Source organism: Pleurodeles waltl, chromosome 1_2 (genome assembly GCF_031143425.1).
Source record: "Pleurodeles waltl isolate 20211129_DDA chromosome 1_2, aPleWal1.hap1.20221129, whole genome shotgun sequence".
In the NCBI taxonomy this organism is placed as follows: domain Eukaryota; kingdom Metazoa; phylum Chordata; class Amphibia; order Caudata; family Salamandridae; genus Pleurodeles; species Pleurodeles waltl.
The window spans coordinates 628,665,390-628,689,628 of NC_090437.1; the positions used below are offsets into that span (position 1 = coordinate 628,665,390).

At 45.0% G+C, this 24,239-nt stretch overlaps 1 protein-coding gene across 20 annotated transcripts in view; it reads right to left on the reverse strand.

The window, feature by feature from the left end:
- The window catches only part of BLTP1 (bridge-like lipid transfer protein family member 1), a 1,779,540-nt gene that overhangs the window by 1,462,232 nt on the left and 293,069 nt on the right, over positions 1 to 24,239 (reverse strand). For all 20 annotated transcript variants that reach the window (XM_069242474.1, XM_069242454.1, XM_069242518.1 and 17 more), the window contains one exon: positions 5,780 to 5,935. In XM_069242474.1, coding sequence (XP_069098575.1) covers positions 5,780 to 5,935 — 156 coding nt within the window. The remainder of the gene's footprint in view (positions 1 to 5,779; positions 5,936 to 24,239) is intronic.

Below are 24,239 nucleotides of genomic sequence, written 5' to 3' on the forward strand. Positions count from 1 at the left end.
GGAATAGCATGCACAGAGTCCAAGGGTTCCCCTTAGAGGTAAAATAGTGGTAAAAAGAGATAATACTAATGCTCTATTTTGTGGTAGTGTGGTCGAGCAGTAGGCTTATCCAAGGAGTAGTGTTAAGCATTTGTTGTACATACACATAGACAATAAATGAGGTACACACACTCAGAGACAAATCCAGCCAATAGGTTTTGTATAGAAAAATATATTTTCTTAGTTTATTTTAAGAACCACAGGTTCAAATTTAACATGTAATATCTTGTTTGAAAGGTATTGCAGGTAAGTACATTAGGAACTTTGAATCATTTCAATTGCATGTATACTTTTCAAGTTATTCACAAATAGCTATTTCAAAAGTGGACACTTAGGGCAATTTTCACAGTTCCTGGGGGAGGTAAGTTTTTGTTAGTTTTACCAGGTAAGGAAGACACTTACAGGGTTCAGTTCTTGGTCCAAGGTAGCCCACCGTTGGGGGTTCAGAGCAACCCCAAAGTTACCACACCAGCAGCTCAGGGCCGGTCGGGTGCAGAGTTCAAAGTGGTGCCCAAAACGCATAGGCTTCAATGGAGAGAAGGGGGTGCCCCGGTTCCAGTCTGCCAGCAGGTAAGTACCCGCGTCTTCGGAGGGCAGACCAGGGGGGTTTTGTAGGGCACAGGGGGGGACACAAGCCCACACAGAAATTTCACCCTCAGCGGCGCGGGGGCGGCCGGGTGCAGTGTTCGAACAAGCGTCGGGTTCGCAATGGAAGTCAATGAGAGATCAAGGGATCTCTTCAGCGCTGCAGGCAGGCAAGGGGGGGCTTCCTCGGGGAAACCTCCACTTGGGCAAGGGAGAGGGACTCCTGGGGGTCACTTCTGCAGTGAAAGTCCGGTCCTTCAGGTCCTGGGGGCTGCGGGTGCAGGGTCTTTTCCAGGCGTCGGGACTTAGGTTTCAGAGAGTCGCGGTCAGGGGAAGCCTCGGGATTCCCTCTGCAGGCGGCGCTGTGGGGGCTCAGGGGGGACAGGTTTTGGTACTCACAGTCGTAGAGTAGTCCGGGGGTCCTCCCTGAGGTGTTGGTTCTCCACCAGCCGAGTCGGGGTCGCCGGGTGCAGTGTTGCAAGTCTCACGCTTCTTGCGGGGAGATTGCAGGGTTCTTTAAAGCTGCTCCTTTGGATAAAGTTGCAGTCTTTTTGGAGCAGGTCCGCTGTCCTCGGGAGTTTCTTGTCGTAGTCGAAGCAGGGCAGTCCTCAGAGGATTCAGAGGTCGCTGGTCCCTTTGGAAGGCGTCGCTGGAGCAGAGTTCTTTGGAAGGCAGGAGACAGGCCGGTGAGTTTCTGGAGCCAAGGCAGTTGTTGTCTTCTGGTCTTCCTCTGCAGGGGTTTTCAGCTAGGCAGTCCTTCTTCTTGTTGTTGCAGGAATCTAATTTTCTAGGGTTCAGGGTAGCCCTTAAATACTAAATTTAAGGGCGTGTTTAGGTCTGGGGGGTTAGTAGCCAATGGCTACTAGCCCTGAGGGTGGGTACACCCTCTTTGTGCCTTCTCCCAAGGGGAGGGGGTCACAATCCTAACCCTATTGGGGGAATCCTCCATCTGCAAGATGGAGGATTTCTAAAAGTCAGAGTCACCTCAGCTCAGGACACCTTAGGGGCTGTCCTGACTGGCCAGTGACTCCTCCTTGTTGCTTTCTTTGTTCCCTCCAGCCTTGCCGCCAAAAGTGGGGGCCGTGGCCGGAGGGGGCGGGCAACTCCACTAAGCTGGAGTGCCCTGCTGGGCTGTGACAAAGGGGTGAGCCTTTGAGGCTCACCGCCAGGTGTCACAGCTCCTGCCTGGGGGAGGTGTTAGCATCTCCACCCAGTGCAGGCTTTGTTACTGGCCTCAGAGTGACAAAGGCCCTCTCCCCATGGGGCCAGCAACATGTCTCTGGTGTGGCAGGCTGCTGGAACTAGTCAGCCTACACAGACAGTCGGTTAAGTTTCAGGGGGCACCTCTAAGGTGCCCTCTGGGGTGTATTTTGCAAGAAAATGTACACTGGCATCAGTGTGCATTTATTGTGCTGAGAAGTTTGATACCAAACTTCCCAGTTTTCAGTGTAGCCATTATGGTGCTGTGGAGTTCGTGTTTGACAGACTCCCAGACCATATACTCTTATGGCTACCCTGCACTTACAATGCCTAAGGTTTTGTTTAGACACTGTAGGGGTACCATGCTCATGCACTGGTACCCTCACCTATGGTATAGTGCACCCTGCCTTAGGGCTGTAAGGCCTGCTAGAGGGGTGTCTTACCTATACTGCATAGGCAGTGAGAGGCTGGCATGGCACCCTGGGGGGAGTGCCATGTCGACTTACTCGTTTTGTCCTCACTAGCACACACAAGCTGGCAAGCAGTGTGTCTGTGCTGAGTGAGAGGTCTCCAGGGTGGCATAAGACATGCTGCAGCCCTTAGAGACCTTCCTTGGCATCAGGGCCCTTGGTACTAGAAGTACCAGTTACAAGGGACTTATCTGGATGCCAGGGTCTGCCAATTGTGGATACAAAAGTACAGGTTAGGGAAAGAACACTGGTGCTGGGGTCTGGTTAGCAGGCCTCAGCACACTTTCAATTGTAAACATAGCATCAGCAAAGGCAAAAAGTCAGGGGGCAACCATGCCAAGGAGGCATTTCCTTACATAAACCAATAGTCCAACCTGGACCACCTAGAGTGTACGGCAGAGTAAAATGTGCCCTCCTTATCAAGTGGGTGCCAGCGCCAGCCATCCACCACGCCATGTGCCGCTATGTCTGCACGTAGGCGCTCTGCCGCTTTGTTGCGGTAGTGGGCTGTCCTTGTTCCTTTATCCATGAGGAAGTCTATGACCAGGTTAAAGTGTCCTTCCCATAGTAAATATTTCGGTCCTATGTCGATCACGTTTCCAGATTGTATAAAAAAAGAGCGGTCATCAACGTTTGGCGCAAAGCATTTAACTATTGTGATCGAACGCTACGCTAGTCTGCCCCAGAGGATAGTGTATCTCCCCTGTGGATTATTTTCCAGCGCCTTAAGTAATGTACAGGGTTGCCTTTGTGTATTAGAATTGCGGTGCTATGAGAATAAGAATAGCAAGCGGTGACTTGTCTATCTGATGCCCATCGTGGCACAAATGGGATCTGTGCACCAGGTGCAAAGTGTGTCTCCTGTAGCAGTGCTAAGTGCATGTGTCTGTCTAAGTATGCTAATATGTGTCTCTTCTTAAGCAGGTCTCCCAATCCCTGCACGTTCCATGTAAGGCAGTTTAGCGTATAGCCAGTACTAGGAGGCTGGACTCCCGCTCTACAGTCTGTCATCTAATGTGGTGGATATGCGCTGGTGGGGTCGCTGGGCATAGCCTGTTATGAATACCTGATGCGTGTGATTGGGGTGTGTAGTGGTGCAGCAGTGGGTAACAACTGAGCTCCCACCCCCCCCCCCCCACAGTGACGGCCCAATTCAGTCAAGTATAACCCTCACTTTGAAATCCCAAACCATTATTACCAACTTTAACCATTGAATCTCTAAGGGTGATTGGGTGTTTCCCTTTTGGGGTCTGCCAGAGGGTCGCACGGAGGTCTTCCCTAGAGAGAAGGAGGATGCCCGGTATTCTTATGTTAGGCCCAGGGAAGGCCACAGCTTGTTAGCCATCTGTCATCTCCAGTATGTTATGGTTTACCTGATTTCCCTCTCAAGCCACAGTCATTAGGTGTTGGGGGTGGGTAAGTATGGCTCTTCTCCCTGTTCCCCACAGGCGAGCTACTCCCCTCCTTTGCCGTGGGTCGTGCTGTCCGAACCCTGCAAGCTCAGTCCTGGTCCGACCGGGCAGATTCCATTTTTGATTCAGATCGAGTGCAACTTCGCAGCGATTCCCTCTCACTGTGCCGTTTCAGGTATTCACTAGCCTGTTAGAGTGATGCAAAAATTAAGTATTTTCTCTTATGTCCGATCTTTAGGCGGGCTGGGTGCAACACTGCATAAGTGATATTTGCTTGTCTCAGTTTCTGCTTAATGGTGGTGTATTTTTTTTCGAGCCTCCTGCACTGCTATTGTGAAGTTTGGGTAGATCCATATCTCATTACCATCGAACCGTAGAGGGTGGCGTTCCCGACCTAGTCTCAGTGTGGTGTCCCTGTCTCTATGGTTAAGCAAATGTGCGATTATTGGTCTGGGTGAAGCCCCCGGTGGCAGCCTCTTTGCCAGGGCTCTATGCACTCTCTCCACCACAAGAATCTTGGAGTAGGCCTCAGTTCCAAACAGTGTAGTAAGCAAGCGTTCCACATACTATTCCATACACCCAGTATCTGTGGATTCCGGTATACCCACTATGCGTAAATTATTGCTTCTGGACCTTACTTCCAGGTCCTCATTTTTGTTCACAATGATCTTTAAGATTTTGTCCATTTGCAGCAGCTGTTCACTTTTAGCTTTCACTGTGTCTTCGATCTTGGAAACACGTTGTTCAGCCTCTGATATGCAACCGGCATGTCCCTCTAGTTTATTATTTAGCAGGTCCAACCTGGCATTGATATTGTCCATCTTAGTGTCAACTGAAGTGAGACTAGATTGCATTGTAATTAGGAGAGCTTTCATCTCCCCCATTTCTGAGGCCTTCCCCGGGTCTGGCTGCGTAGGTGTCTCGTCATCCATGGTGTCTGGTTGCACCCTGGGCGTTTTTGCCCCAATGGTAATTTTGCTTGTCTGGCATCTGATTTCCCCATGTCCGCCACCCTGAACGCGAGGTTTCCGCTTGTGTCTCTGCTATGGGAGGGGTGGGGGTGGGGGAAGGGTCCGATATCTGTTCCTCACCGCAGTTGTTTCCTATCTCTTTAGGGCCTACTGTTAACTGCGGCTAGCGAGTTTGAGAGCGGTATTCAGTTGTTTACTGATGTACCGGGCCAATATGCACAGTGTCTGACTCATCAGTCTAGTCCACGCATGTGGACAATGGCGGTAGTCCGACCAAAGTGGTCCCCTCTACAGCCACCTCTTCGTCCCCTCCAGGCCACGCAGCCACGAGCCTCTCCCGCACTCTCCTGCCACCGGTCCCAGAGCTCTGTGTCCTAAACTCTCGTCTGACAGCCGGGTCCCACTGCACGCGCGGCCTTTCCGGCCAATGGATCCCAGCGGGCCCCCGTCCTGCTTGCAGGCTGTGTCTAATTCCGCCACCGACCAGCAGCAGCAGCTGCTCTGTCTGGGCCACCGCCAAACTGTAGAGCTAATCCATCTTCGCAGTGAGCACTTCTCAACAAACTGTCCTGTTCTTGGGTCCCAGGCCTCAGTCAATTTTGTAACATTTTTTTATATAAAATAAATATAATGCTATGCTTTTCTACATCTCGCAAATCACAATTGCCATCCATTTATGTACTAATTTCATAGCATATGAACAAATGTACTGATTTTAGAAAGGTATGTAGCATTTTGGGTGGAAATGCCATATTTATAACTGAATTCAAGTTCTTTGCACCTATCTGGTTATGCCTTCCCTCTTTCTAAAATTAGAAAAACAGTAAAGAATCCTGGAATCAGCTCAGGCTGTGTTTGAAATCATTCCATAATTAACTTTGGAAAGCAAATTAGTAGGTGCTGATATACCTGATCTTGAAGATCTGATGAAATTCTAATAAAAGTCTGAAGTCATTCTCTCCAGAATAAGCCGGTAAGTACCAGTATACAGTAATGTATTTAAAGTTTATAACAAGCATATTTCACATCACGGGGGCTGTGGGGGAGGTCGCATTTTTGGCTAACTTAACACTTATCTGAATACTTTAAATGATGTTCTTACCATTCTCTTGCTGTTTTGTTGAACAGTCAACCCAGTTATGTTGATTTGCTGCCCAAATCATTTCAAACTGATGAAACATTATTTTTAAATTCCAAGTGTAAGGCACAAATGAGAAAATATCAGGAGCATTGTCACTGGACCAGTCTTGAATCAGATCTGAAAAAAAGTCATTAGACATGAACTGTGAATGTCTAGTTATGAAAGGTCAAGGTGCTCATTACCATTCAACTAAATAGTGCTTTATACCATGAAATAAAAGAGTCAGAAAAAATCGTAAGTATTGCAAATGTAAAATACAGACTTTTTTTAAGATAAACAAAACTAACTGAACAATTCATAAAAAAGCTGCAGCCATAGAACCACAAAACCATACTTTAAGCTAATTAAAGAGTGTTACAGAAAATAAATAGGATTAAGGGAAAAAGTAAGACAATGGTATTATTTACGTAGGAGGCTATTTGTGAACAGATTAAGGCACAGTGGTCCTCAAAAGTAGCTCTCCGTCAATATTACAAAAAATAAAGAAACCAGGAAAGTGGATTCCAATGTAAATGTAAGGGGAAAAATACAGCAAAATCTGATATTTATAATGGCGTCCCCAAACAAAACAAAAAACTCAAATTATGAGGAGGATTAAAAAAAAACAAAAAAAAAAAAAACAGGTGCTTCATAATAATCATCCCGAGATTAATCTGTTTAGAATAATTTCAAATTGATTAATACTCCTCAGAAATTTAAATGGAACCATGAAATGCTGACTTAATACTTTACCTTTGAATTTAGATAGCTGGGAATCCATATAGCTTCAGCCCAGACTCACAAATAACTTGTCTTGGAGTCATTACCTGCAGTTCTCCTGTCAATGAAGAAATATGCCAATCTGTGGCCAGCACCAACCTTCAATGAGGAAGGCCAAGCCTAGAGCGGACAACAGGGTCTTTGCACAACATTGCTCTTGAAGGGTCATGAACGGGAAGTGCAAGAACTCAACTGCATGTACACTGCTGTAGTGCAGAGTGCAACAACGTATCTTTTCTCATGGTAGGAGAAAATAAATTAGTCCAGAGCCTAAAGCCACCAAACTCCAAGGAAAACAAGCACACAATATTCTCAAAGGAGGAACTATCCAGCATGAACAGCTATCTTTGAAAAAAGAAAAGACGTTCTACAGTCCAACTTGAAAAATCTGAACATGGTTAATAATAGTTTGCATTAATTTCAAGACAATTCTCAGGTCGCCTAATCTAAAACCCTGGTCTCGTTTAACAAGGGTTTACATTCTTGTATAAGAGCCTACTGTAAGGTCTATTTGATTGTGTGATAATCCACATGTATAGAGGTTCTTTTGATCAAGAGCCTAAAGCGGCAACTATCTTTTTCACATAATTCATGTAGGAAGTTGGCTCTGTATGCACTATTTCAAAGTAAGGAATAGTATGCACAGAGTCCAAGGGTTCCCCTTAGAGGTAAGATAGTGGCAAAAAGAGATAATACTAATGCTCTATTTTGTGGTAGTGTGGTCGAGCAGTAGGCTTATCAAAGGAGTAGTGTTAAGCATTTGTTGTACATACACACAGGCAATAAATGAGGAACACAAACTCAGAGACAAATCCAGCCAATAGGTTTTGTTATAGAAAAATATATTTTCTTAGTTTATTTTAAGAACCACAGGTTCAAATTCTACATGTAATATCTCATTTGAAAGGTATTGCAGGTAAGTACTTTAGGAACTTTGAATCATTATATTAGCATGTATACTGTTTACATAAAACACAATAAGCTGTTTTAAAAGTGGACACAATGCAATTTTCACAGTTCCTGGGGGAGGTAAAATAATGTTAGTTTTAACAGGTAAGTAAGTCACTTACAGGTTTCAGTTTTTGGTCCAAGGTAGCCCACCATTGGGGGTTCAGAGCAACCCCAAAGTTATCACACCAGCAGCTCAGGGCCGGTCAGGTGCAAAGGTCAAAGAGGTGCCCAAAACACATAGGCTATAATGGAGAGAAGGGGGTGCCCCGGTTCCAGTCTGCCAGCAGGTAAGTACCCGCGTCTTCGGAGGGCAGACCAGGGGGGTTTTGTAGGGCACCGGGGGGGGGCACAAGTCAGCACAAAAAGTACACCCTCAGCAGCGCGGGGGCGGCCGGGTGCAGTGTGCAAACACGCGTCGGGTTTTCAATGGTTTCCTATGAGAGATCAAGGGATCTCTTCAGCGTTGCAGGCAGGCAAGGGGGGGGCTCCTCGGGGTAGCCACCACCTGGGCAAGGGAGAGGGCCTCCTGGGGGTCACTCCTGCACAGGAGTTCTGTTCCTTTAGGTGCTGGGGGCTGCGGGTGCAGGGTCTTTTCCAGCCGTCGGGAAGTGGAGTTCAGGCAGTCGCGGTCAGGGGGAGCCTCGGGATTCCCTCTGCAGGCGTCGCTGTGGGGGCAACTTTGGTTACTCACAGTCTTGGAGTTGCCGGAGGGTCCTCCCTGAGGTGTTGGTTCTCCACCAGTCGAGTCGGGGTCGCCGGGTGCAGTGTTGCAAGTCTCACGCTTCTTGCGAGGAGTTGCAGGGGTCTTTAAATCTGCTACTTGGAACAAAGTTGAAGTTCTTTTGGAGCAGGGCCGCTGTCCTCGGGAGTTTCTTGTCTTTCTCGAAGCAGGGCAGTCCTCAGAGGATTCAGATGTCGCTGGTCCCTTGGAAAGCGTCGCTGGAGCAGGTTTCTTTGGAAGGCAGGAGACAGGCCGGTGAGTCTGGGGCCAAAGCAGTTGGTGTCTTCTGTTCTTCCTCTGCAGGGGTTTTTCAGCTCAGCAGTCCTCTTCTTCTTGTAGTTTCAGGAATCTAAATTCTTAGGTTCAGGGGAGCCCTTAAATACTAAATTTAAAGGCGTGTTTAGGTCTGGGGGGTTAGTAGCCAATGGCTACTAGCCCTGAGGGTGAGTACACCCTCTTTGTGCCTCCTCCCAAGGGGAGGGGGTCACATCCCTAATCCTATTGGGGGAATCCTCCATCTGCAAGATGGAGGATTTCTAAAAGTTAGAGTCACTTCAGCTCAGGACACCTTAGGGGCTGTCCTGACTGGGCAGTGACTCCTCCTTGTTTTTCTCATTATTTTCTCCGGCCTTGCCGCCAAAAGTGGGGGCCGTGGCCGGAGGGGGCGGGCAACTCCACTAGCTGGAGTGTCCTGCGGTGCTGGCACAAAGGGGTGAGCCTTTGAGGCTCACCGCCAGGTGTGACAGCTCCTGCCTGGGGGAGGTGTTAGCATCTCCACCCAGTGCAGGCTTTGTTACTGGCCTCAGAGTGACAAAGGCACTCTCCCCACGGGGCCAGCAACATGTCTCGGTTGTGGCAGGCTGCTGGAACCAGTCAGCCTACACAGATAGTCGGTTAAGGTTTCAGGGGGTACCTCTAAGGTGCCCTCTGGGGTGTAGTTTACAATAAAATGTACACTGGCATCAGTGTGCATTTATTGTGCTGAGAAGTTTGATACCAAACTTCCCAGTTTTCAGTGTAGCCATTATGGTGCTGTCGAGTTCGTGTAAAACAGACTCCCAGACCATATACTCTTATGGCTACCCTGCACTTACAATGTCTAAGGTATTGCTTAGACACTGTAGGGGCACAGTGCTCATGCACTGGTGCCCTCACCTATGGTATAGTGCACCCTGCCTTAGGGCTGTAAGGCCTACTAGAGGGGTGACTTATCTATACCTGCATAGGCAGTGAGAGGCTGGCATGGCACCCTGAGGGGAGTGCCATGTCGACTTACTCGTTTTGTTCTCACCAGCACACACAAGCTGGCAAGCAGTGTGTCTGTGCTGAGTGAGGGGTCTCCAGGGTGGCATAAGACATGCTGCAGCCCTTAGAGACCTTCCTTGGCATTAGGGCCCTTGGTACCAGGGGTACCACTTACAAGGGACTTATCTGGATGCCAGGGTGTGCCAATTGTGGAATCAAAAGTACAGGTTAGGGAAAGAACACTGGTGCTGGGGCCTGGTTAGCAGGCCTCAGCACACTTTCAATTCAAAACATAGCATCAGCAAAGGCAAAAAGTCAGGGGGTAACCATGCCAAGGAGGCATTTCCTTACAATTCATTTTTCAGTTCTGTTGATTCAAATGGTTATTGGATGATAATGAATTGATTCTTATCTAGAAAGGCTTGACAGAGTAAGAGTTTTGAGAGTTTATGCAGTGTTCTTTCGCTTGCCAAATAATAAATATTGGTTGCACCTTTCTTTTCCAGTCTATGAACACTACCCTATGCGTTGAAAAAATTGGCGAAGGGGTGTGAGTTCCAATTCAAGTAGTCAAAATGCAGCCAAGGATTACTGTGCTCCAACTGTAATAAGGAATCATTTACCACTTGAGCCATGGGGGTCACACTATTATTGGACCCAAATTGAACAACTCTTTTAAAACTGGACTCTCAATGGTAACAAGGAAGGCAGTCCAAGATTCAGGAAAAGCTAAAAACATTGCTATCTACAAGTGTATCAAAATTAGTGAAGGTTGTAACTGAGTAATGTGTAATATTGCTTTGTTGGTTAAAGGACTTTTATTGCCTCATCTCAGGTTAAACAATATCATTTTCCTGAGCATAAGACGGGTCAGGGTCTAGAGTAAATTACAGTTTTCTCAACTGTTTGAAATGAAGTTTGTCCTCTTCACAGCTTTCCACCACTTTGGACCTGGGTGCCTTAGGTTGGGGGGTGGGTGGGTGGAATAGAAGACAAAAGCCCACAGGCAAGTGATTTTGTTTAGGGGTACGCTCTTTTGCCTATTTTTACCTCCTGACCTATTTTCTTTAGTCTGCATAGCCCTTTCTCGTGGTTACTACATGTTGCCAGCCATCACCACTGGGACAAAAGCAAATTATATATTGAATTTTCGCAACAAAAAAAATCGCTTTTTTTGCCCTTTCTTTTAACATAACGTGATGCGCCACCTTTTAAGGATTACTACACTGAGATAGGTGTTGTGAGTTTTAACCCAACAAAAGCCCTTAATAATTTGGAGGGGGGGGGAGAAACCATCTTTCTCTTGGCAAGCTTTGGCTTGCTCTTACCTCATATGGTTTCGCTTTTGGTCCTGCAACCCATATCCCTTCCATACCTCACTGCGCGTCTCCACTTGTGGAAACATTGACCCACCTGGCTGAGCCACGCTCCTTCATGAATTTGGCCGGATCCGAGCATTCCTCCAGTTCTGCAAGTGGTTGGGAGGCACTGCAGGCAGTGGTGGAGCCTCCCCCCTATCGTCGGGATGTCCACTTGGCTCATCACAGCCATCTCCTTTTGGCCACAAGTTCAGTTCCTATCTGGCATTTTAAGTCCTCAAGCGTACTCCTTCCGGACCCTTACTTGCTTCAAGATCCCTCTCCTCAGTTTCTATCTTCCTAATCCCAATCCTGAATGAGAAATTACAGAAGTTTCTTTTCTGTTTCTATAGTTTCTTCTCGTTTCCTCTTCTGTAGTCCTTTCTCGCTTTTCACTTCATTTTTTTTGTTCCCTATGTTCCTGGGGAGCACTTAACAAGGTTGGATCACCAGAGAAGGTTAAGTCTTCTATCCCTTCATATTTCCCTTCCCTTAAGTTATTGCTGATTGGGTACATTTGAGGGATACCTTGAAAGGAAATCATTAACCTGTTCTTTCCATTTCCAGTAGGCCCACTTTGAATTGATAGGGCTGAAGGGACAAGATCCACCTTAAAACTGAGGGGTCGTTCTTGATACTGCGACTCAGCCCGGTGAGTGGGGCATGGCCTTTATAAAGTTACGACTTACTAGATAATATCGCAACTTTTCTACGGCCACTAAATTGCAAGACATTTTTCAATACTGTTTTTGCTCCCTATGGAATAGTTTCCTCTGGAATGAAAATTGTGGTTGTTTACTTGAGGCTAGACAGCAACAAAGCAGATATCAGAGGTACCAGTCTGCAGGATAAAGACTGTTTTGAAATGAGGAGATCACAATACTGACTTGGATAAGAGTTCAGCTTTTAAGCTGTTAAATGAATGGAGTGCTATATGGGATGGGTGATAGACATTCTTCCTGGTTGTTTTTTCAGCATGTGTTAGTGGGGGGTGAGAGTCTAGAATTAAGATCAAAACTTCTATAGTATACCACGAGTCCCAAGAATGCTTCATTTCTCTCATTTTGTGGGAAAGAAATAGAATTTATTGCCTTCACCTTTTCTGCTCCAGACTCTTATCACTTCATTTCTTCATTTCCTAGAAGGACCCTGAGATATCTGACTTTATTGTGGTTAAATTGGACTTTTTGGCATCAATGTGAGGCCAGCACTTTCTAGAGTCAGCAATATTGTTATTTGATGTTTTAAATGGTCTTCCCGGGTTTTACTGAAGAGGATGGCATCACTGAGATATAGGTAGGCAAATATTCATTGATGCTCAATGACTTGGTTCATCAAATGTAAAAATGTGGTAGGTGCAACACAAACCAAAAGGGAGTATGGAACACTGGAAAAGACCATAAGGAGAGGCCGAAGTGGTCTTTTCCTTCAGGGTGGAGTGAAATCTGGCAGTGTCTCCTTGTGGCACTGATCATGGAAATGTACTGGGATTCTCCTAGCTGTTCTAGGAGCTAATCTACTCTAGGTTAGGAGTAGCTACTGAATAATTATATTTTATTTACAGCCCTAAAGTCCATACCACACCTAATTGTTCCACTGGGGTCAGGAATGTAGATAATGAGAGAACACCAGTCACTGGACAATGATTCTATTTCTTTTAGTTTTAACATTAGTTCAACTTCAGCTTGGATAGTGCTACACAAGCCTCAGAGAAATGATTAGGCCACTGATTAACTATTTGTTCCAAGCTCTGTACAAATAGAGAGTCCTTGTCAACTCCAATGAATTGTAGAGTCCGTCTTAGTCCCTGGTAAATTCTGGGAGCAGGTAATGGTTGATAAATTCAGTATATACAGGGAAAGCTGGAGACCGTGGTTTATTGCAGCATCTGAATTCTGGGCGACTCCTCCAATCAGGTTGTGCATAGACACTGGTAGATAAGCATAGCAGGGAGCTTCTCCTAAACGGGTTCTAACTGGCTCAGATAGAATCTGCATTGTTCCCCAGACAACAAGCCACATCACTGGAAGGAATTGATACTACCAAGCTAGCAGAGCTTAGAGTCACAGACGACCATTCCTATTTCAAATAAAGTCAGGTGAAAGATGGTGCAGACCAGGAAATGGATAACCAGGTTCTCCCCAGCATGTATAATTTGAATTGGTACCAATGCTCTTGAGCTATGTAGAACAAAGTCCTCATTCAAGGGTCTGTATCAAAGAGCTGCATTGGTTCAGAATAAAGCTGTGCTCTGGTTTTGTTTGTACTTGAGATGTCTGAAGTTCATACATATAACTCCTCATTTCTAACATTAAATGTGTAAACTTTAGACAGAATAAGTCGGAAAAAAAGAGTTTCCTGCTCACTATTTCTACTTGTGCTGTCTGCATTTAAAACATTAACTTGAAGAATTTCATATATATGTGGAAAATGTCACTTACCCAGTGTACATTTGTTCATGGCATGAGACGCTGCAGATTCACATGCTGTGCTTTATCCTGCCATCTAGTGTTGGGCTCGGAGTGTTACAAGTTGTTTTTCTTCGAAGAAGTCTTTTCGAGTCACAAGACCGAGGGACTCCTCCCCTTTCGGCTCCATTGCGCATGGGCGTCGACTCCATCTTAGATTGTTTTTCCCCGCAGAGGATGAGGTAGGAGTTGTGTATATAGTAAAGATGCCCATGCAATGAGTAAATATGTATGTATATAATGTGTCTAAAAGGGATATATATTTACAAATTTACAGGTTTTATCAACATATAATATACAATTTTAATCAACTTATAACGGCTACAGGCTCCCGGGGAGGCGGGAGGGTGCATGTGAATCTGCAGCGTCTCATGCCACGAACAGATGTACACTGGGTAAGTGACATTTTCCGTTCGATGGCATGTGTAGCTGCAGATACACATGCTGTGCATAAACTAGTAAGCAGTTATCTCCCCAAAAGCGGTGGTTTAGCCTGTAGGAGTTGAAGTTGTTTGAAATAATGTTCGTAATACTGCCTGTCCTAATGTGGCTTGTTGTGTTGTTAACACATCTACACAGTAATGTTTTGTGAATGTATGAGGCGTAGACCATGTGGTTGCCTTACAGATTTCTGTCATAGGGATATTTCCTAGAAAGGCCATTGTGGCGCCTTTCTTTCTAGTGGAGTGTGCCTTTGGAGTAATAGGCAGGTCTCTCTTTGCTTTCACATAGCAGGTTTGAATACATTTCACTATCCATCTGCCAATGCCTTGTTTGGATATTGGATTCCATGCATGAGGTTTTTGGAAGGCTACAAACAATTGTTTTGTCTTGCGAAATTGTTTTATTCTATCAATGTAATACATTAGTGTTCTTTTGATGTCTAATGTATGTAAGGCCCTTTTGGCTACTGAGTCTGGTTGTGGAAAAAAGACAGGGAGTTCCACTGTTTGGTTTAGGTGGAACGCTGATATAACTTTTGGCAAAAATTTGTGATTTGTGCGTAGAACCACTTTGTTTGTTAATTTGTATAAAGGGTTCTTGTATAGTAAATGCTTGTATTTCACTTACTCTTCTAAGAGATGTGATAGCTATTAGGAAGGCTACTTTCCATGTTAAGTACTGCATTTCACAAGAGTGCATGGGTTCAAATGGTGGACCCATGAGCAGTGTTAATACAATATTGAGGTTCCATGAGGGAACTGGTGGTGTTCTTGGAGGTATGATTCTCTTTAGACCCTCCATAAATGCTTTGATGACTGGGATTCTAAAGAGTGATTTTGAATGTGTAATCTGCAGATAGGCAGATATTGCTGTGAGATGTATTTTAATGGACGAAAAAGCTAGATTTGATTTTTGTAATTGTAATAAATAGCTTCAATGTTTTTTGCGGACGCATGTAGTGGTTGAATTGGATTATTATGGCAGTAATAAACAAATCTTTTCCATTTATTTGCATAACAATGTCTTGTAGTAGGTTTTCTTGCTTGTTTAAGGACCTCCACACATTCTTGTGTAAGGTCTAAATGTCCAAATTCTAAGATTTCAGGAGCCAGATTGCTAGATTGAGCGATGCTGGATTCGGGTGTCTGATCTTTTGTCTGTGTTGAGTTAACAGATCTGGTCTGTTTGGCAGTTTGATATGGGGTACTACTGACAGATCTAGTAGTGTTGTGTACCATGGCTGGCGAGCCCAGGTTGGTGCTATTAGTATTAGTTTGAGTTTGTTTTGACTCAATTTGTTTACTAGATGTGGAAGGAGTGGGAGAGGGGGAAAAGCGCAAGCAAATATCCTTGACCAACTCATCCTTAACGCATTGCCCTTGGAGTGAGGGTGTGGGTACCTGGACGTGAAGTTTTGGCATTTTGCGTTTTCTTTTGTTGCAAATAGGTCTATTTGTGGTGTTCCCCAGCTTTGAAAGTAAGTTTGTAGTATCTGGGGATGAATTTCCCATTCGTGGGTTTGTTGGTGATCTCGACAGATTGTCGGCTAACTGGTTTTTAATTCCTGGGATGTACTGTGCTATTAGGCGAATGTGATTGTGAATTGCCCAATGCCAAATCTTTTGTGCTAAGAGACACAGCTGTGATGAGTGTGTCTCTCCTTGTTTGTTTAGATAATACATTGTTGTCATGTTGTCTGATTTGACAAGAATGTGTTTGTGGGCTATTAACGTTGAAATGCTTTCAATGCTAGAAATAATGCAAGTAGTTCCAGATGATTTATATGAAGTTGGCTTTGTTGAGAGTCCCATTGTCCCTGTATGCTGTGCTGGTTGAGGTGTGCTCCCCACCCTACCATGGAAGCATCTGTTGTGATCACGTTTTGAGGTACAGGGTCTTGGAATTGCCGCCCTTGGTTTAAATTTATAGGATTCCACAATTGAAGTGAGGAGTGTGTTTGGCGGTCTATCAACACTAGATCTTGAAGTTGACCCTGTGCTTGTGTCCATTGTGTTGCTAGACACTGTTGTAAGGGCCGCATGTGTAGTCTTGAGTTAGGGACAATGGCTATGCATGAAGACATCATGCCTAGAAGTTTCATCACAAACCTCACTTGATAGTGTTGGTTTGGGTTCATGTTTAGTATTACATTTTGGAATGCTTGTACCCTTTGTGGACTTGGAGTGGCAATCCCTTTTTGTGTGTTGATTGTTGCTCCTAAGTATTGTTGTATTTGACACGGTTGTAGATGTGATTTTTGGTAGTTTATAGAGAACCCTAGCTTGTGAAGGCTTTCTATGACGTATTTTGTGTGTTGAAGACACTGTTGCTGAGTGTTGGTTTTTATTAACCAATCGTTTAGGTAAGGGAATACGTGCATGTACTGCCTCCTGATATGAGCAGCTACTACCGCAAGGCATTTTGTGAATACTCTTGGTGCTGTTGTTTTCCCGAATGGTAACACTTTGAATTGGTAATGCACGCCTTGAATTACAAACCTTAGGTATTTCCTGTGGGAAGGATGTATGGGTATGTGGAAGTAAGCATCCTTGAGATCTAATGTTGACATGTAGTCCTGTTGTTTGAGCAAGGGAATCACGTCTTGAAGTGTCACCATGTGAAAGTGATCTGATTTGATGTAAAGGTTCAGTGTTCTGAGGTCTAATACAGTGTTTTGTCCTTTTTTGGAATTAGGAAATACAGGGAGTAAACACCTATTCCTTTTTGATGATTGGGTACTAGTTCTATTGCCTCTTTTTGTAACAACGCTTTGACTTCTAGTTGTAACAGATCTAAGTGCTGTTTGGACATGTTGTGTGCTCTTGGGAGGCACATCTGGTGGTATTTGTAGGAATTCTATGCAATAACCATGTTGGATAATGGCTAGGACCCACGAGTCCGTAGTTATGTTTTTCCAATTCTGGTAATAATGTGTGAGCCTCCCCCCCACTGGTGGTGTGTGTTGAGGGTTTGTGATGTTGGAGTCACTGTTTACTTTGTGGGGTTTTTGGGCTTTGGAATTTCCCTCTTGTTTTAGGGAACTGTCCACCCCTATATTGTCCCCTAAAGCCTCCTCTTTGGTATTGGCCCTGGTATGTGGGTCTGGGCTGTGAGGTCGAAGGCTCTGTGGTTTGGGCCCAAAACCCCCCTCTACAGTGTGGCTTCCTAAAAGTGCCTCTGCTCTGTGGGGAGTAGAGCGCGCCCATGGCTGTGGCCGTGTCAGTGTCAGTGTCTTTCTTTAGTTTGTCTATTGCTGTATCCACCTCCGGCCCAAACAATTGTTGTCCGTTGAAAGGCATATTCAGCACAGCCTGCTGGATCTGTGGCTTAAATCCAGACGTACGTAGCCACGCGTGTCTCCGAATGGTGACCGCCGTGTTTACTGCTCTGGCCGCCGTGTCTGCTGAGTCCATCGCTGCCCTTATTTGATTGATGGAGATGGTTTGGCCCTCCTCTACAATCTGTTGGGCACGCTTTTGGAACTCTTTTGGAAGGTGTTCAATGAAATGTTGCATTTCGTCCCAATGTGCCCTGTTGTATCTTGCCAATAGAGCCTGCGAATTGGCAATTCGCCATTGATTGGCTGCCTGTGCTGCCACCCTTTAGCCTGCAGCATCGAATTTCCGACTTTCTTTGTCGGGTGGTGGTGCGTCCTCAGAAGTTTGTGAGTTAGCCCTTTTCCGGGCTGCTTCTACTATCACTGAATAAGGAGTCAGTTGTTGCGTAATGTACACAGGGTCCGTAGGGGGAGGTTTATATTTCTTTTCCACCCTAGGTGTGATGGCTCTGCTCTTGACTGGGTCTTGAAACACCTGTTTGGCGTGTTTTAACATGCCTGGTAACATTGGCAAACTCTGATACTGGTTGTGTGTTGATGACAGGGTATTGAATAAGAAGTCATCTTCTATAAGTTCGGAATGCAATGCTACGTTATGAAAAGTAGCTGCCCTGGAAACCACCTGCATGTAAGCAGTACTGTCTTCTGGTGGCGATGGCCTTGCCGGGTATCAATCCGGACTATTATCAGAGACTGGTGCATCGTACAGATCCCATGCATCTGGGTCATCTTGGCTCATCCCTGTGTGCGTTGGTGACTGCACCATTGGGGGTGTTGCTATTGGGGACAGATGTGGTGAGGTTGGTGGTGATGGCTGTGGAGAAAACTGTGGTGGTGTTTTTTCTTTAGCCACTTTAGCTTTTGCCTGCATTTCCACCTCATGGAATGCGAGCTTCCGCTTCATCTTAATTGGGGGAAGTGTACTTATTTTCCCTGTGTCCTTCTGTATATGGAGCCTCCTCTGTGTATGGTCTGGCTCTCCCATCCCCAGTTCTTGTTCAAACCTGTGGCCTTGTAGGTGTGATGAAAGGCCATGTTCGTCCGTATAGGAGCTTCGTTTCGGCTCCGAAGCTGGGGGTTTCGGCACTGAAACCTTTTCAGCAGTCTTTTTCGGCTCCGAAGAACCCTTCTTGGATTTCGGGGTGCCAATTTCTCGGTGCCGGGTCTGGTTGGAGCCGGTATCTCGGTGTGGTATATTCAGTGCCGGTATCTCGACCGGAGTCGGATGTCTTCGGCTGCTCTGAGGCCTTTTTCGGGGCCAATGCTTGGTCACCGTGCTTTCGGGTAAAGCCATGGCCTGTCGGCAGTGGCGTCCCCTGGGCCTTAATAATTTTCGAGTGAGTTTTAGCCGGGGCAGGTTTACTCACTGTTTGTTGCCTCGTCGGCTGCTCACTCTCGGGCTCGTCCGAGTCCGAATCTGGAACGGAGAATGTCTCTTCTTCTTCGACGTCAGTGTGCCCGGCCGGTGTTGACGCCATTTGAAGTCTTCGAGCTCTCCGGTCCCTCAGCGTCTTCTTCGACCGAAATGCCCGACAGGCCTCGCATGTATCCTCTTTGTGTTCGGGGGACAAACACAAATTACAGACCAAATGTTGGTCTGTATAAGGATACTTAGCGTGGCATTTGGGGCAGAAGAGGAATGGGGTCCGTTCCATGAGCCTTGCAGATGCACGCGGTCGGGCCGACCAGGTCCTACTGAGGAGTGGAAGCCCCGAAGGGCTGCCGGAGCTCTTCTTTTTTTCGGTGTCGATTTGCTATCACTAACCCGATATCGAGCGCAAACAATACCGTCGAATTTTCTGATTGTTAACTAACTTCTCCGAACCGAAACACGGAGCGAAGAGGAACGCGTCTGAACCCGATGGCGGAAAAAAAACAATCTAAGATGGAGTCGACGCCCATGCGCAATGGAGCCGAAAGGGGAGGAGTCTCTCGGTCTCGTGACTCGAAAAGACTTCTTCGAAGAAAAACAACTTGTAACACTTCGAGCCCAACTCTAGATGGCAGGATAAAGCACAGCATGTGTATCTGCAGCTACACATGCCATCGAACATATATATATATATATATATATGGAAAATGTCACTTACCCAGTGTACATCTGTTCGTGGCATGTTCCACTTCAGATTCACATGCTATGCATAGTCTGCCATCTAGTGCTGGGCTCGGAGTGTTACAAGTTGTTTTTCTTCGAAGAAGTGTTTGAGTCACAGGATCGAGTGACTCCTCCTCTTCGGTTTCATTGCGCATGGGCATCGACTCCATGTTAGATTGTTTTCCCGCAGAGGGTAAGGTAGGAATGATAGAGTATAGAAAAAAGAGATGTCCATGCAAATGGAATATATATATATATATATATATACACACACATACATATGTACAAGTGAAAGACACACACATACATACATATGTACAAGTGAAAGTTGAACTTAAACGGCTAGAGGCTCCCGGGGAGATGAGGGTGTATGTGAATCTGCAGCGGAACATGCCACGAACAGATGTACACTGGGTAAGTGGCATTTTCTGTTCGATGGCATGTGTAGCTGCAGATACACATGTTATGCACAGACTACAAAGCAGTTATACCTCCCATAAAAGCGGTGGTTAGCCTGTAGGAGGTGAAGTACAGCTTGACCTACTGTGGCTTGCTGTGTTGCTAACACATCTACACAGTAATGCTTGGTAAATGTATGTGGTGTTGACCAAGTAGCTGCTTTACAATTTTCGGCCATTGGTATATTTCCTAAGAAAGCCATTGTAGCCCCTTTTTTACGTGTGGAATGTGCTTTAGGTGTAACTAAGAGCTGCCTTTTAGCTTTAAGGAAACATGTTTGGATGCATTTTACTATTCATCTTGCTAAACCTTGTTTTGAAATAGGGTTACCAGTATGTGGTTTTTAGGAAGCCACAAATAACGGTTTTGTTTTCCTAAATTATTTTGTATGCAGGGCTCTTTCTGCTACAGAGTCTGGCTGTGGGAAGATGACTGGTAGTTCCACTGTTTGTTTGATATGAAACAGTGATATAACTTTTGGGAGAAATTTAGGGTTAGTTCAAAGTACAATTTTATGTTTGTGTACTTGTATGAACGGTTCTTGAATTGTGAAAGCTTGGATTTCACTAACTCTTCTTAATTAAGTAATTGCGACTAGGAAGGCAACTTTCCATGTTAGGTATTGAATCTGACATGAGTGCATAGATTCAAATGGTGGACCCATAAGTCATGTGAGCACTATGTTTAGATTCCACGAAGGCACTGGAGGCGTTCTAGGTGGAATGATGCGTTTTAATCCTTCCATGAAGGCTTTGATAACAGGAACTCCAAATAAAGAACTGTGTTGTATGTTTTGCAAGTACGCAGAGATTGCAGTGAGATGTATTTTTATGGATGAAAAAGCTAAGTTTGCTTTTTGCAAATGAAGCAAATACTATACAATGTCTTGTATTGATGTTGAAAGAGGGGTAATTTGTTTAGATTGACAGTAATACACAAATCTTTTCCATTGGTTGGCATAGCATTGCCTGGTAGTGGGTTTTCTTGCTTGTTTAATTACTTCCATACATACAGTTGGTAGTTGTAGATACCCAAATTCTATAACTTCAGGATGCCTGATCTGTTGTTTATTTCGTGGTAACAGATCTGGTCTGTTTGGGAGTTTGATATGTGGTACTACTGACAAGTCTAATAGTGTTGTGTACCAGGGTTGACGTTCCCACGTTGGCGCTATGAGTATGAGTTTGAGTTTGTTTTGACGCAGTTTGTTGACTAGAAATGGAATGAGCAGGAGAGGGGGAAAAGCGTAAGCAAATATCCCTGACCAATTCATCCACAGAGTATTGCCCTTGGATAGGGGATGTGGGTATCTGGATGCGAAGTTTTGGCATTTTGTGTTTTCACAGGTGGCGAATAGATCTATGTCTGGTGTTCCCCAATGGTGAAAGTATAGTTGAAGCACTTGAGGGTGAATTTCCCACTCGTGTTTTTGTTGATGATCTCGGCTGAGAACATCTTCCAATTGGTTGTGTATCCCTGGAATGTATTGTGCTACCAGGTGAATGTTGTTGTGGATTGCCCATTGCCAAATTGTTTGGGCTAGGAGGGAGAGTTGGGATGAATGGGTCCCTTCTTGTTTGTTTAGGTAATACATTGTTGTCATGTTGTCTGTTTTGATAAGGATGTTCTTGTGAGTGAGAAGAGGCTGAAAAGCTTTGAGTGCTAGGAATACAGCTAACAATTCTAAGTGATTTATGTGTACCTGTTTGTGTTTGGCGTCCCATTGTCCTTGAATGTTTTGAATGTTGAGGTGTGCCTCCCAGCCAATCATTGATGCATCTGTTAGAAGTATGGTCTGAGGCACGGGGTCTTGAAATGATCGCCCTTTGTTTAGGTTTGTGGAATTCCACCACTGAAGTGATACGCAAGTTTGGCGGTCTATCAACACTAGATCGTGAAGTTGACCCTGTGCCTGTGACCACTGCTGTGCAAGGCACTGTTGTACAGGCCGCATGTTTAGTCTTGCGTGTTGGACAATGGCGATACAGGATGCCATCATGCCCAACAGTTTCATGACGAATTTGACAGTGTGCTGTTGGGCTGGCTGTATTTGTGGCAATATATTGTGAAATGCTTGTTTTCTTTGTGGACTTGGGCTTGCAAGCGCTGTTTACGTATTTAGTGTGGCTCCTAAATACTGTTGAATTTGCGCAGGTTGTAGGTGTGATTTTTGGTAGTTTATGGAGAACCCTAGGTTGCGTAGGGTTTGTATTACATAATGCGTATGGGTTTGACACTGTGTGTGACTTTTGGATTTTACTAGCCAATCGTCGAGATATGGGAAGACATGAATGTGTTGCCTTCTTAGGTAGGCTGCAACTACCACCAGGCATTTTGTGAATATTCTGGGAGCTGTAGTTATTCCGAAGGGTAACACTTTGAAGTGATAATGCGTTCCTTGAATCACAAACCTGAGATATTTTCTGTGCGCTGGATGGATGGGTATGTGAAAATACGCATCTTTGAGGTCTAATGTTGCCATGAAATCGTGCTGTTGAAGTAGTGGGACAACATCCTGTAGTGTTACCATGTGAAAGTGCTATGAACAAAAGAAGAGGGACCGGGAGTGTTGATGGTCCAGTGTACAATCTCCCAACAATAATCACTAAATAAAGGTACACTGTTCCAAAAGACAAAATTAGAGATGAAAAAAGGGAGACCTGTAATCTCAGGAGCGAGAACCCTCAAGCATCACTCTGGATGACTAGCATCATCATCGGGAATTGCTCCTCACTAGGCTGGCTCTGCAATGCCTAGTGGGCACCCCGAAGTGGGGGCTCTCAGCCGGATTTGTGTGATAGTGACTAATAATTTCAACTATGCAAAGTGTGGATACTGTGAGTCACCACCAAAAACAAAAAAAGAGGTTAAAATTGGTTATTCATCCGTTAAACACCATCATTTAATCAGTCTAATGTACCAAGGATGAAGACCAAGGTTAAAAACAAAAATTTGAAAGTTAGGTTGAGGATTATGCTCAAAAACCTTTCAAAAAGTTGATAAATGTTACAGAGCGTCCTTAACTTACTTAAGTTAACTGGTAATACAGGTATCCACCCCCTACTCGGAAGCTTCCGGGTGGCTGTCTCCGAGGGTAGGTCCAACAAGCAGGACCGGTGATCTACGATTTAGTGGCACCTTGAGTCCCAGAGACGCACTACCCATGGCACCTGTTCTCGAGTAGGGGGTGGGTACCTGTATTACCAGTTAACTTAAGTAAGTGACCGGTCTCCTTGTATCTTGATTGATGATACGTACTTTAAAGAGGTCTGTTTATCTAGTTATGTAGGTCCTGATGAAGCGTCAATGGATCCGGATGGACCAATAGACGCGAAACATGTCGACCATAACATAGAGGTTCTTTTAAATGTTTAGGACGCTCTATAACATTTATCAACTTTTTGAAAGGTTTTTGAGCATAATCCTCAACCTAACTTTCAAATTTTTGTTTTTAACCTTGGTCTTCATCCTTGGTACATTAGACTGATTAAATGATGGTGTTTAACGGATGAATAACCAATTTTAACCTCTTTTTTGTTTTTGGTGGTGACTCACAGTATCCACACTTTGCATAGTTGAACTTATTAGTCACTATCACACAAATCCGACTGAGAGCCCCCACTTCGGGGTGCCCACTAGGCATTGCAGAGCCGGCCTAGTGAGGAGCAATTCCCGATGATGATGCTAGTCATCCAGAGTGATGCTTGAGGGTTCTCGCTCCTGAGATTACAGGTCTCCCTTTTTTCATCTCTAATTTTGTCTTTTGGAACAGTGTACCTTTATATAGTGACCATGTGAAAGTGTTCTGACAGGATGTAAAGATTGAGGGTTCTGAGATCTAATATTGGCCTTAACGTTCCGTCTTTTTTTGGGAACGAGGAAATACAGTGAGTAAACTCCTGTTCCTAGTTGATTTTGTGGCACTGGCTCTATTGCTTGTTGGAGTAATAGAGATTTTACTTCCTCTTGCAACAGGGCGATATGTTGTGTGGAGAGTTTGTATGGTTTTGATGGAATATTTGGTGGAGTTTGTGCCAATTCTATGCAATAGCCATTTCGGATAATTGATAATACTCAGTTGTCTGTGGTGATGGGTAGCCAATTTTTGTGGAACCTTTGTAGTCTTCCCCCCCACAGGTGAGGTGTGAATTGGGAAGGGATGGATCAAGTCACTGTTTTGGCTGTTGTGAGGCTTGTTCTGTTGACTGATACTTCCCCCTGCCTCTGGGGTACTGGCCTCTGTAAGTGCTTTTGAAACCACCTCTTTGGCATTGCGGTTGGTAGGCCGACTTTGTTTGTGAGGGGGATGCCTCAGGTGTTTGGTTTCTAAATCCACCTCTGTATTGGGGCATACAAAAGGATCCCCAGTATTGTGTTGTATACAAAGCACCCAGGGCTTTAGCTGTGTCCGAATCTTTTTTCATTTTTTCAATAGCCGTGTCTACCTCTGGGCCAAAAAGCTGTTTTTGGTTAAACGGCATATTGAGGACAGCCTGATGTATTTCAGGCTTAAATCCTGAAGACCCAAGTCATGCATTTCTTCTTATTGTGACAGCAGTGTTGATTTTTCTAGCTGCTGTGTCT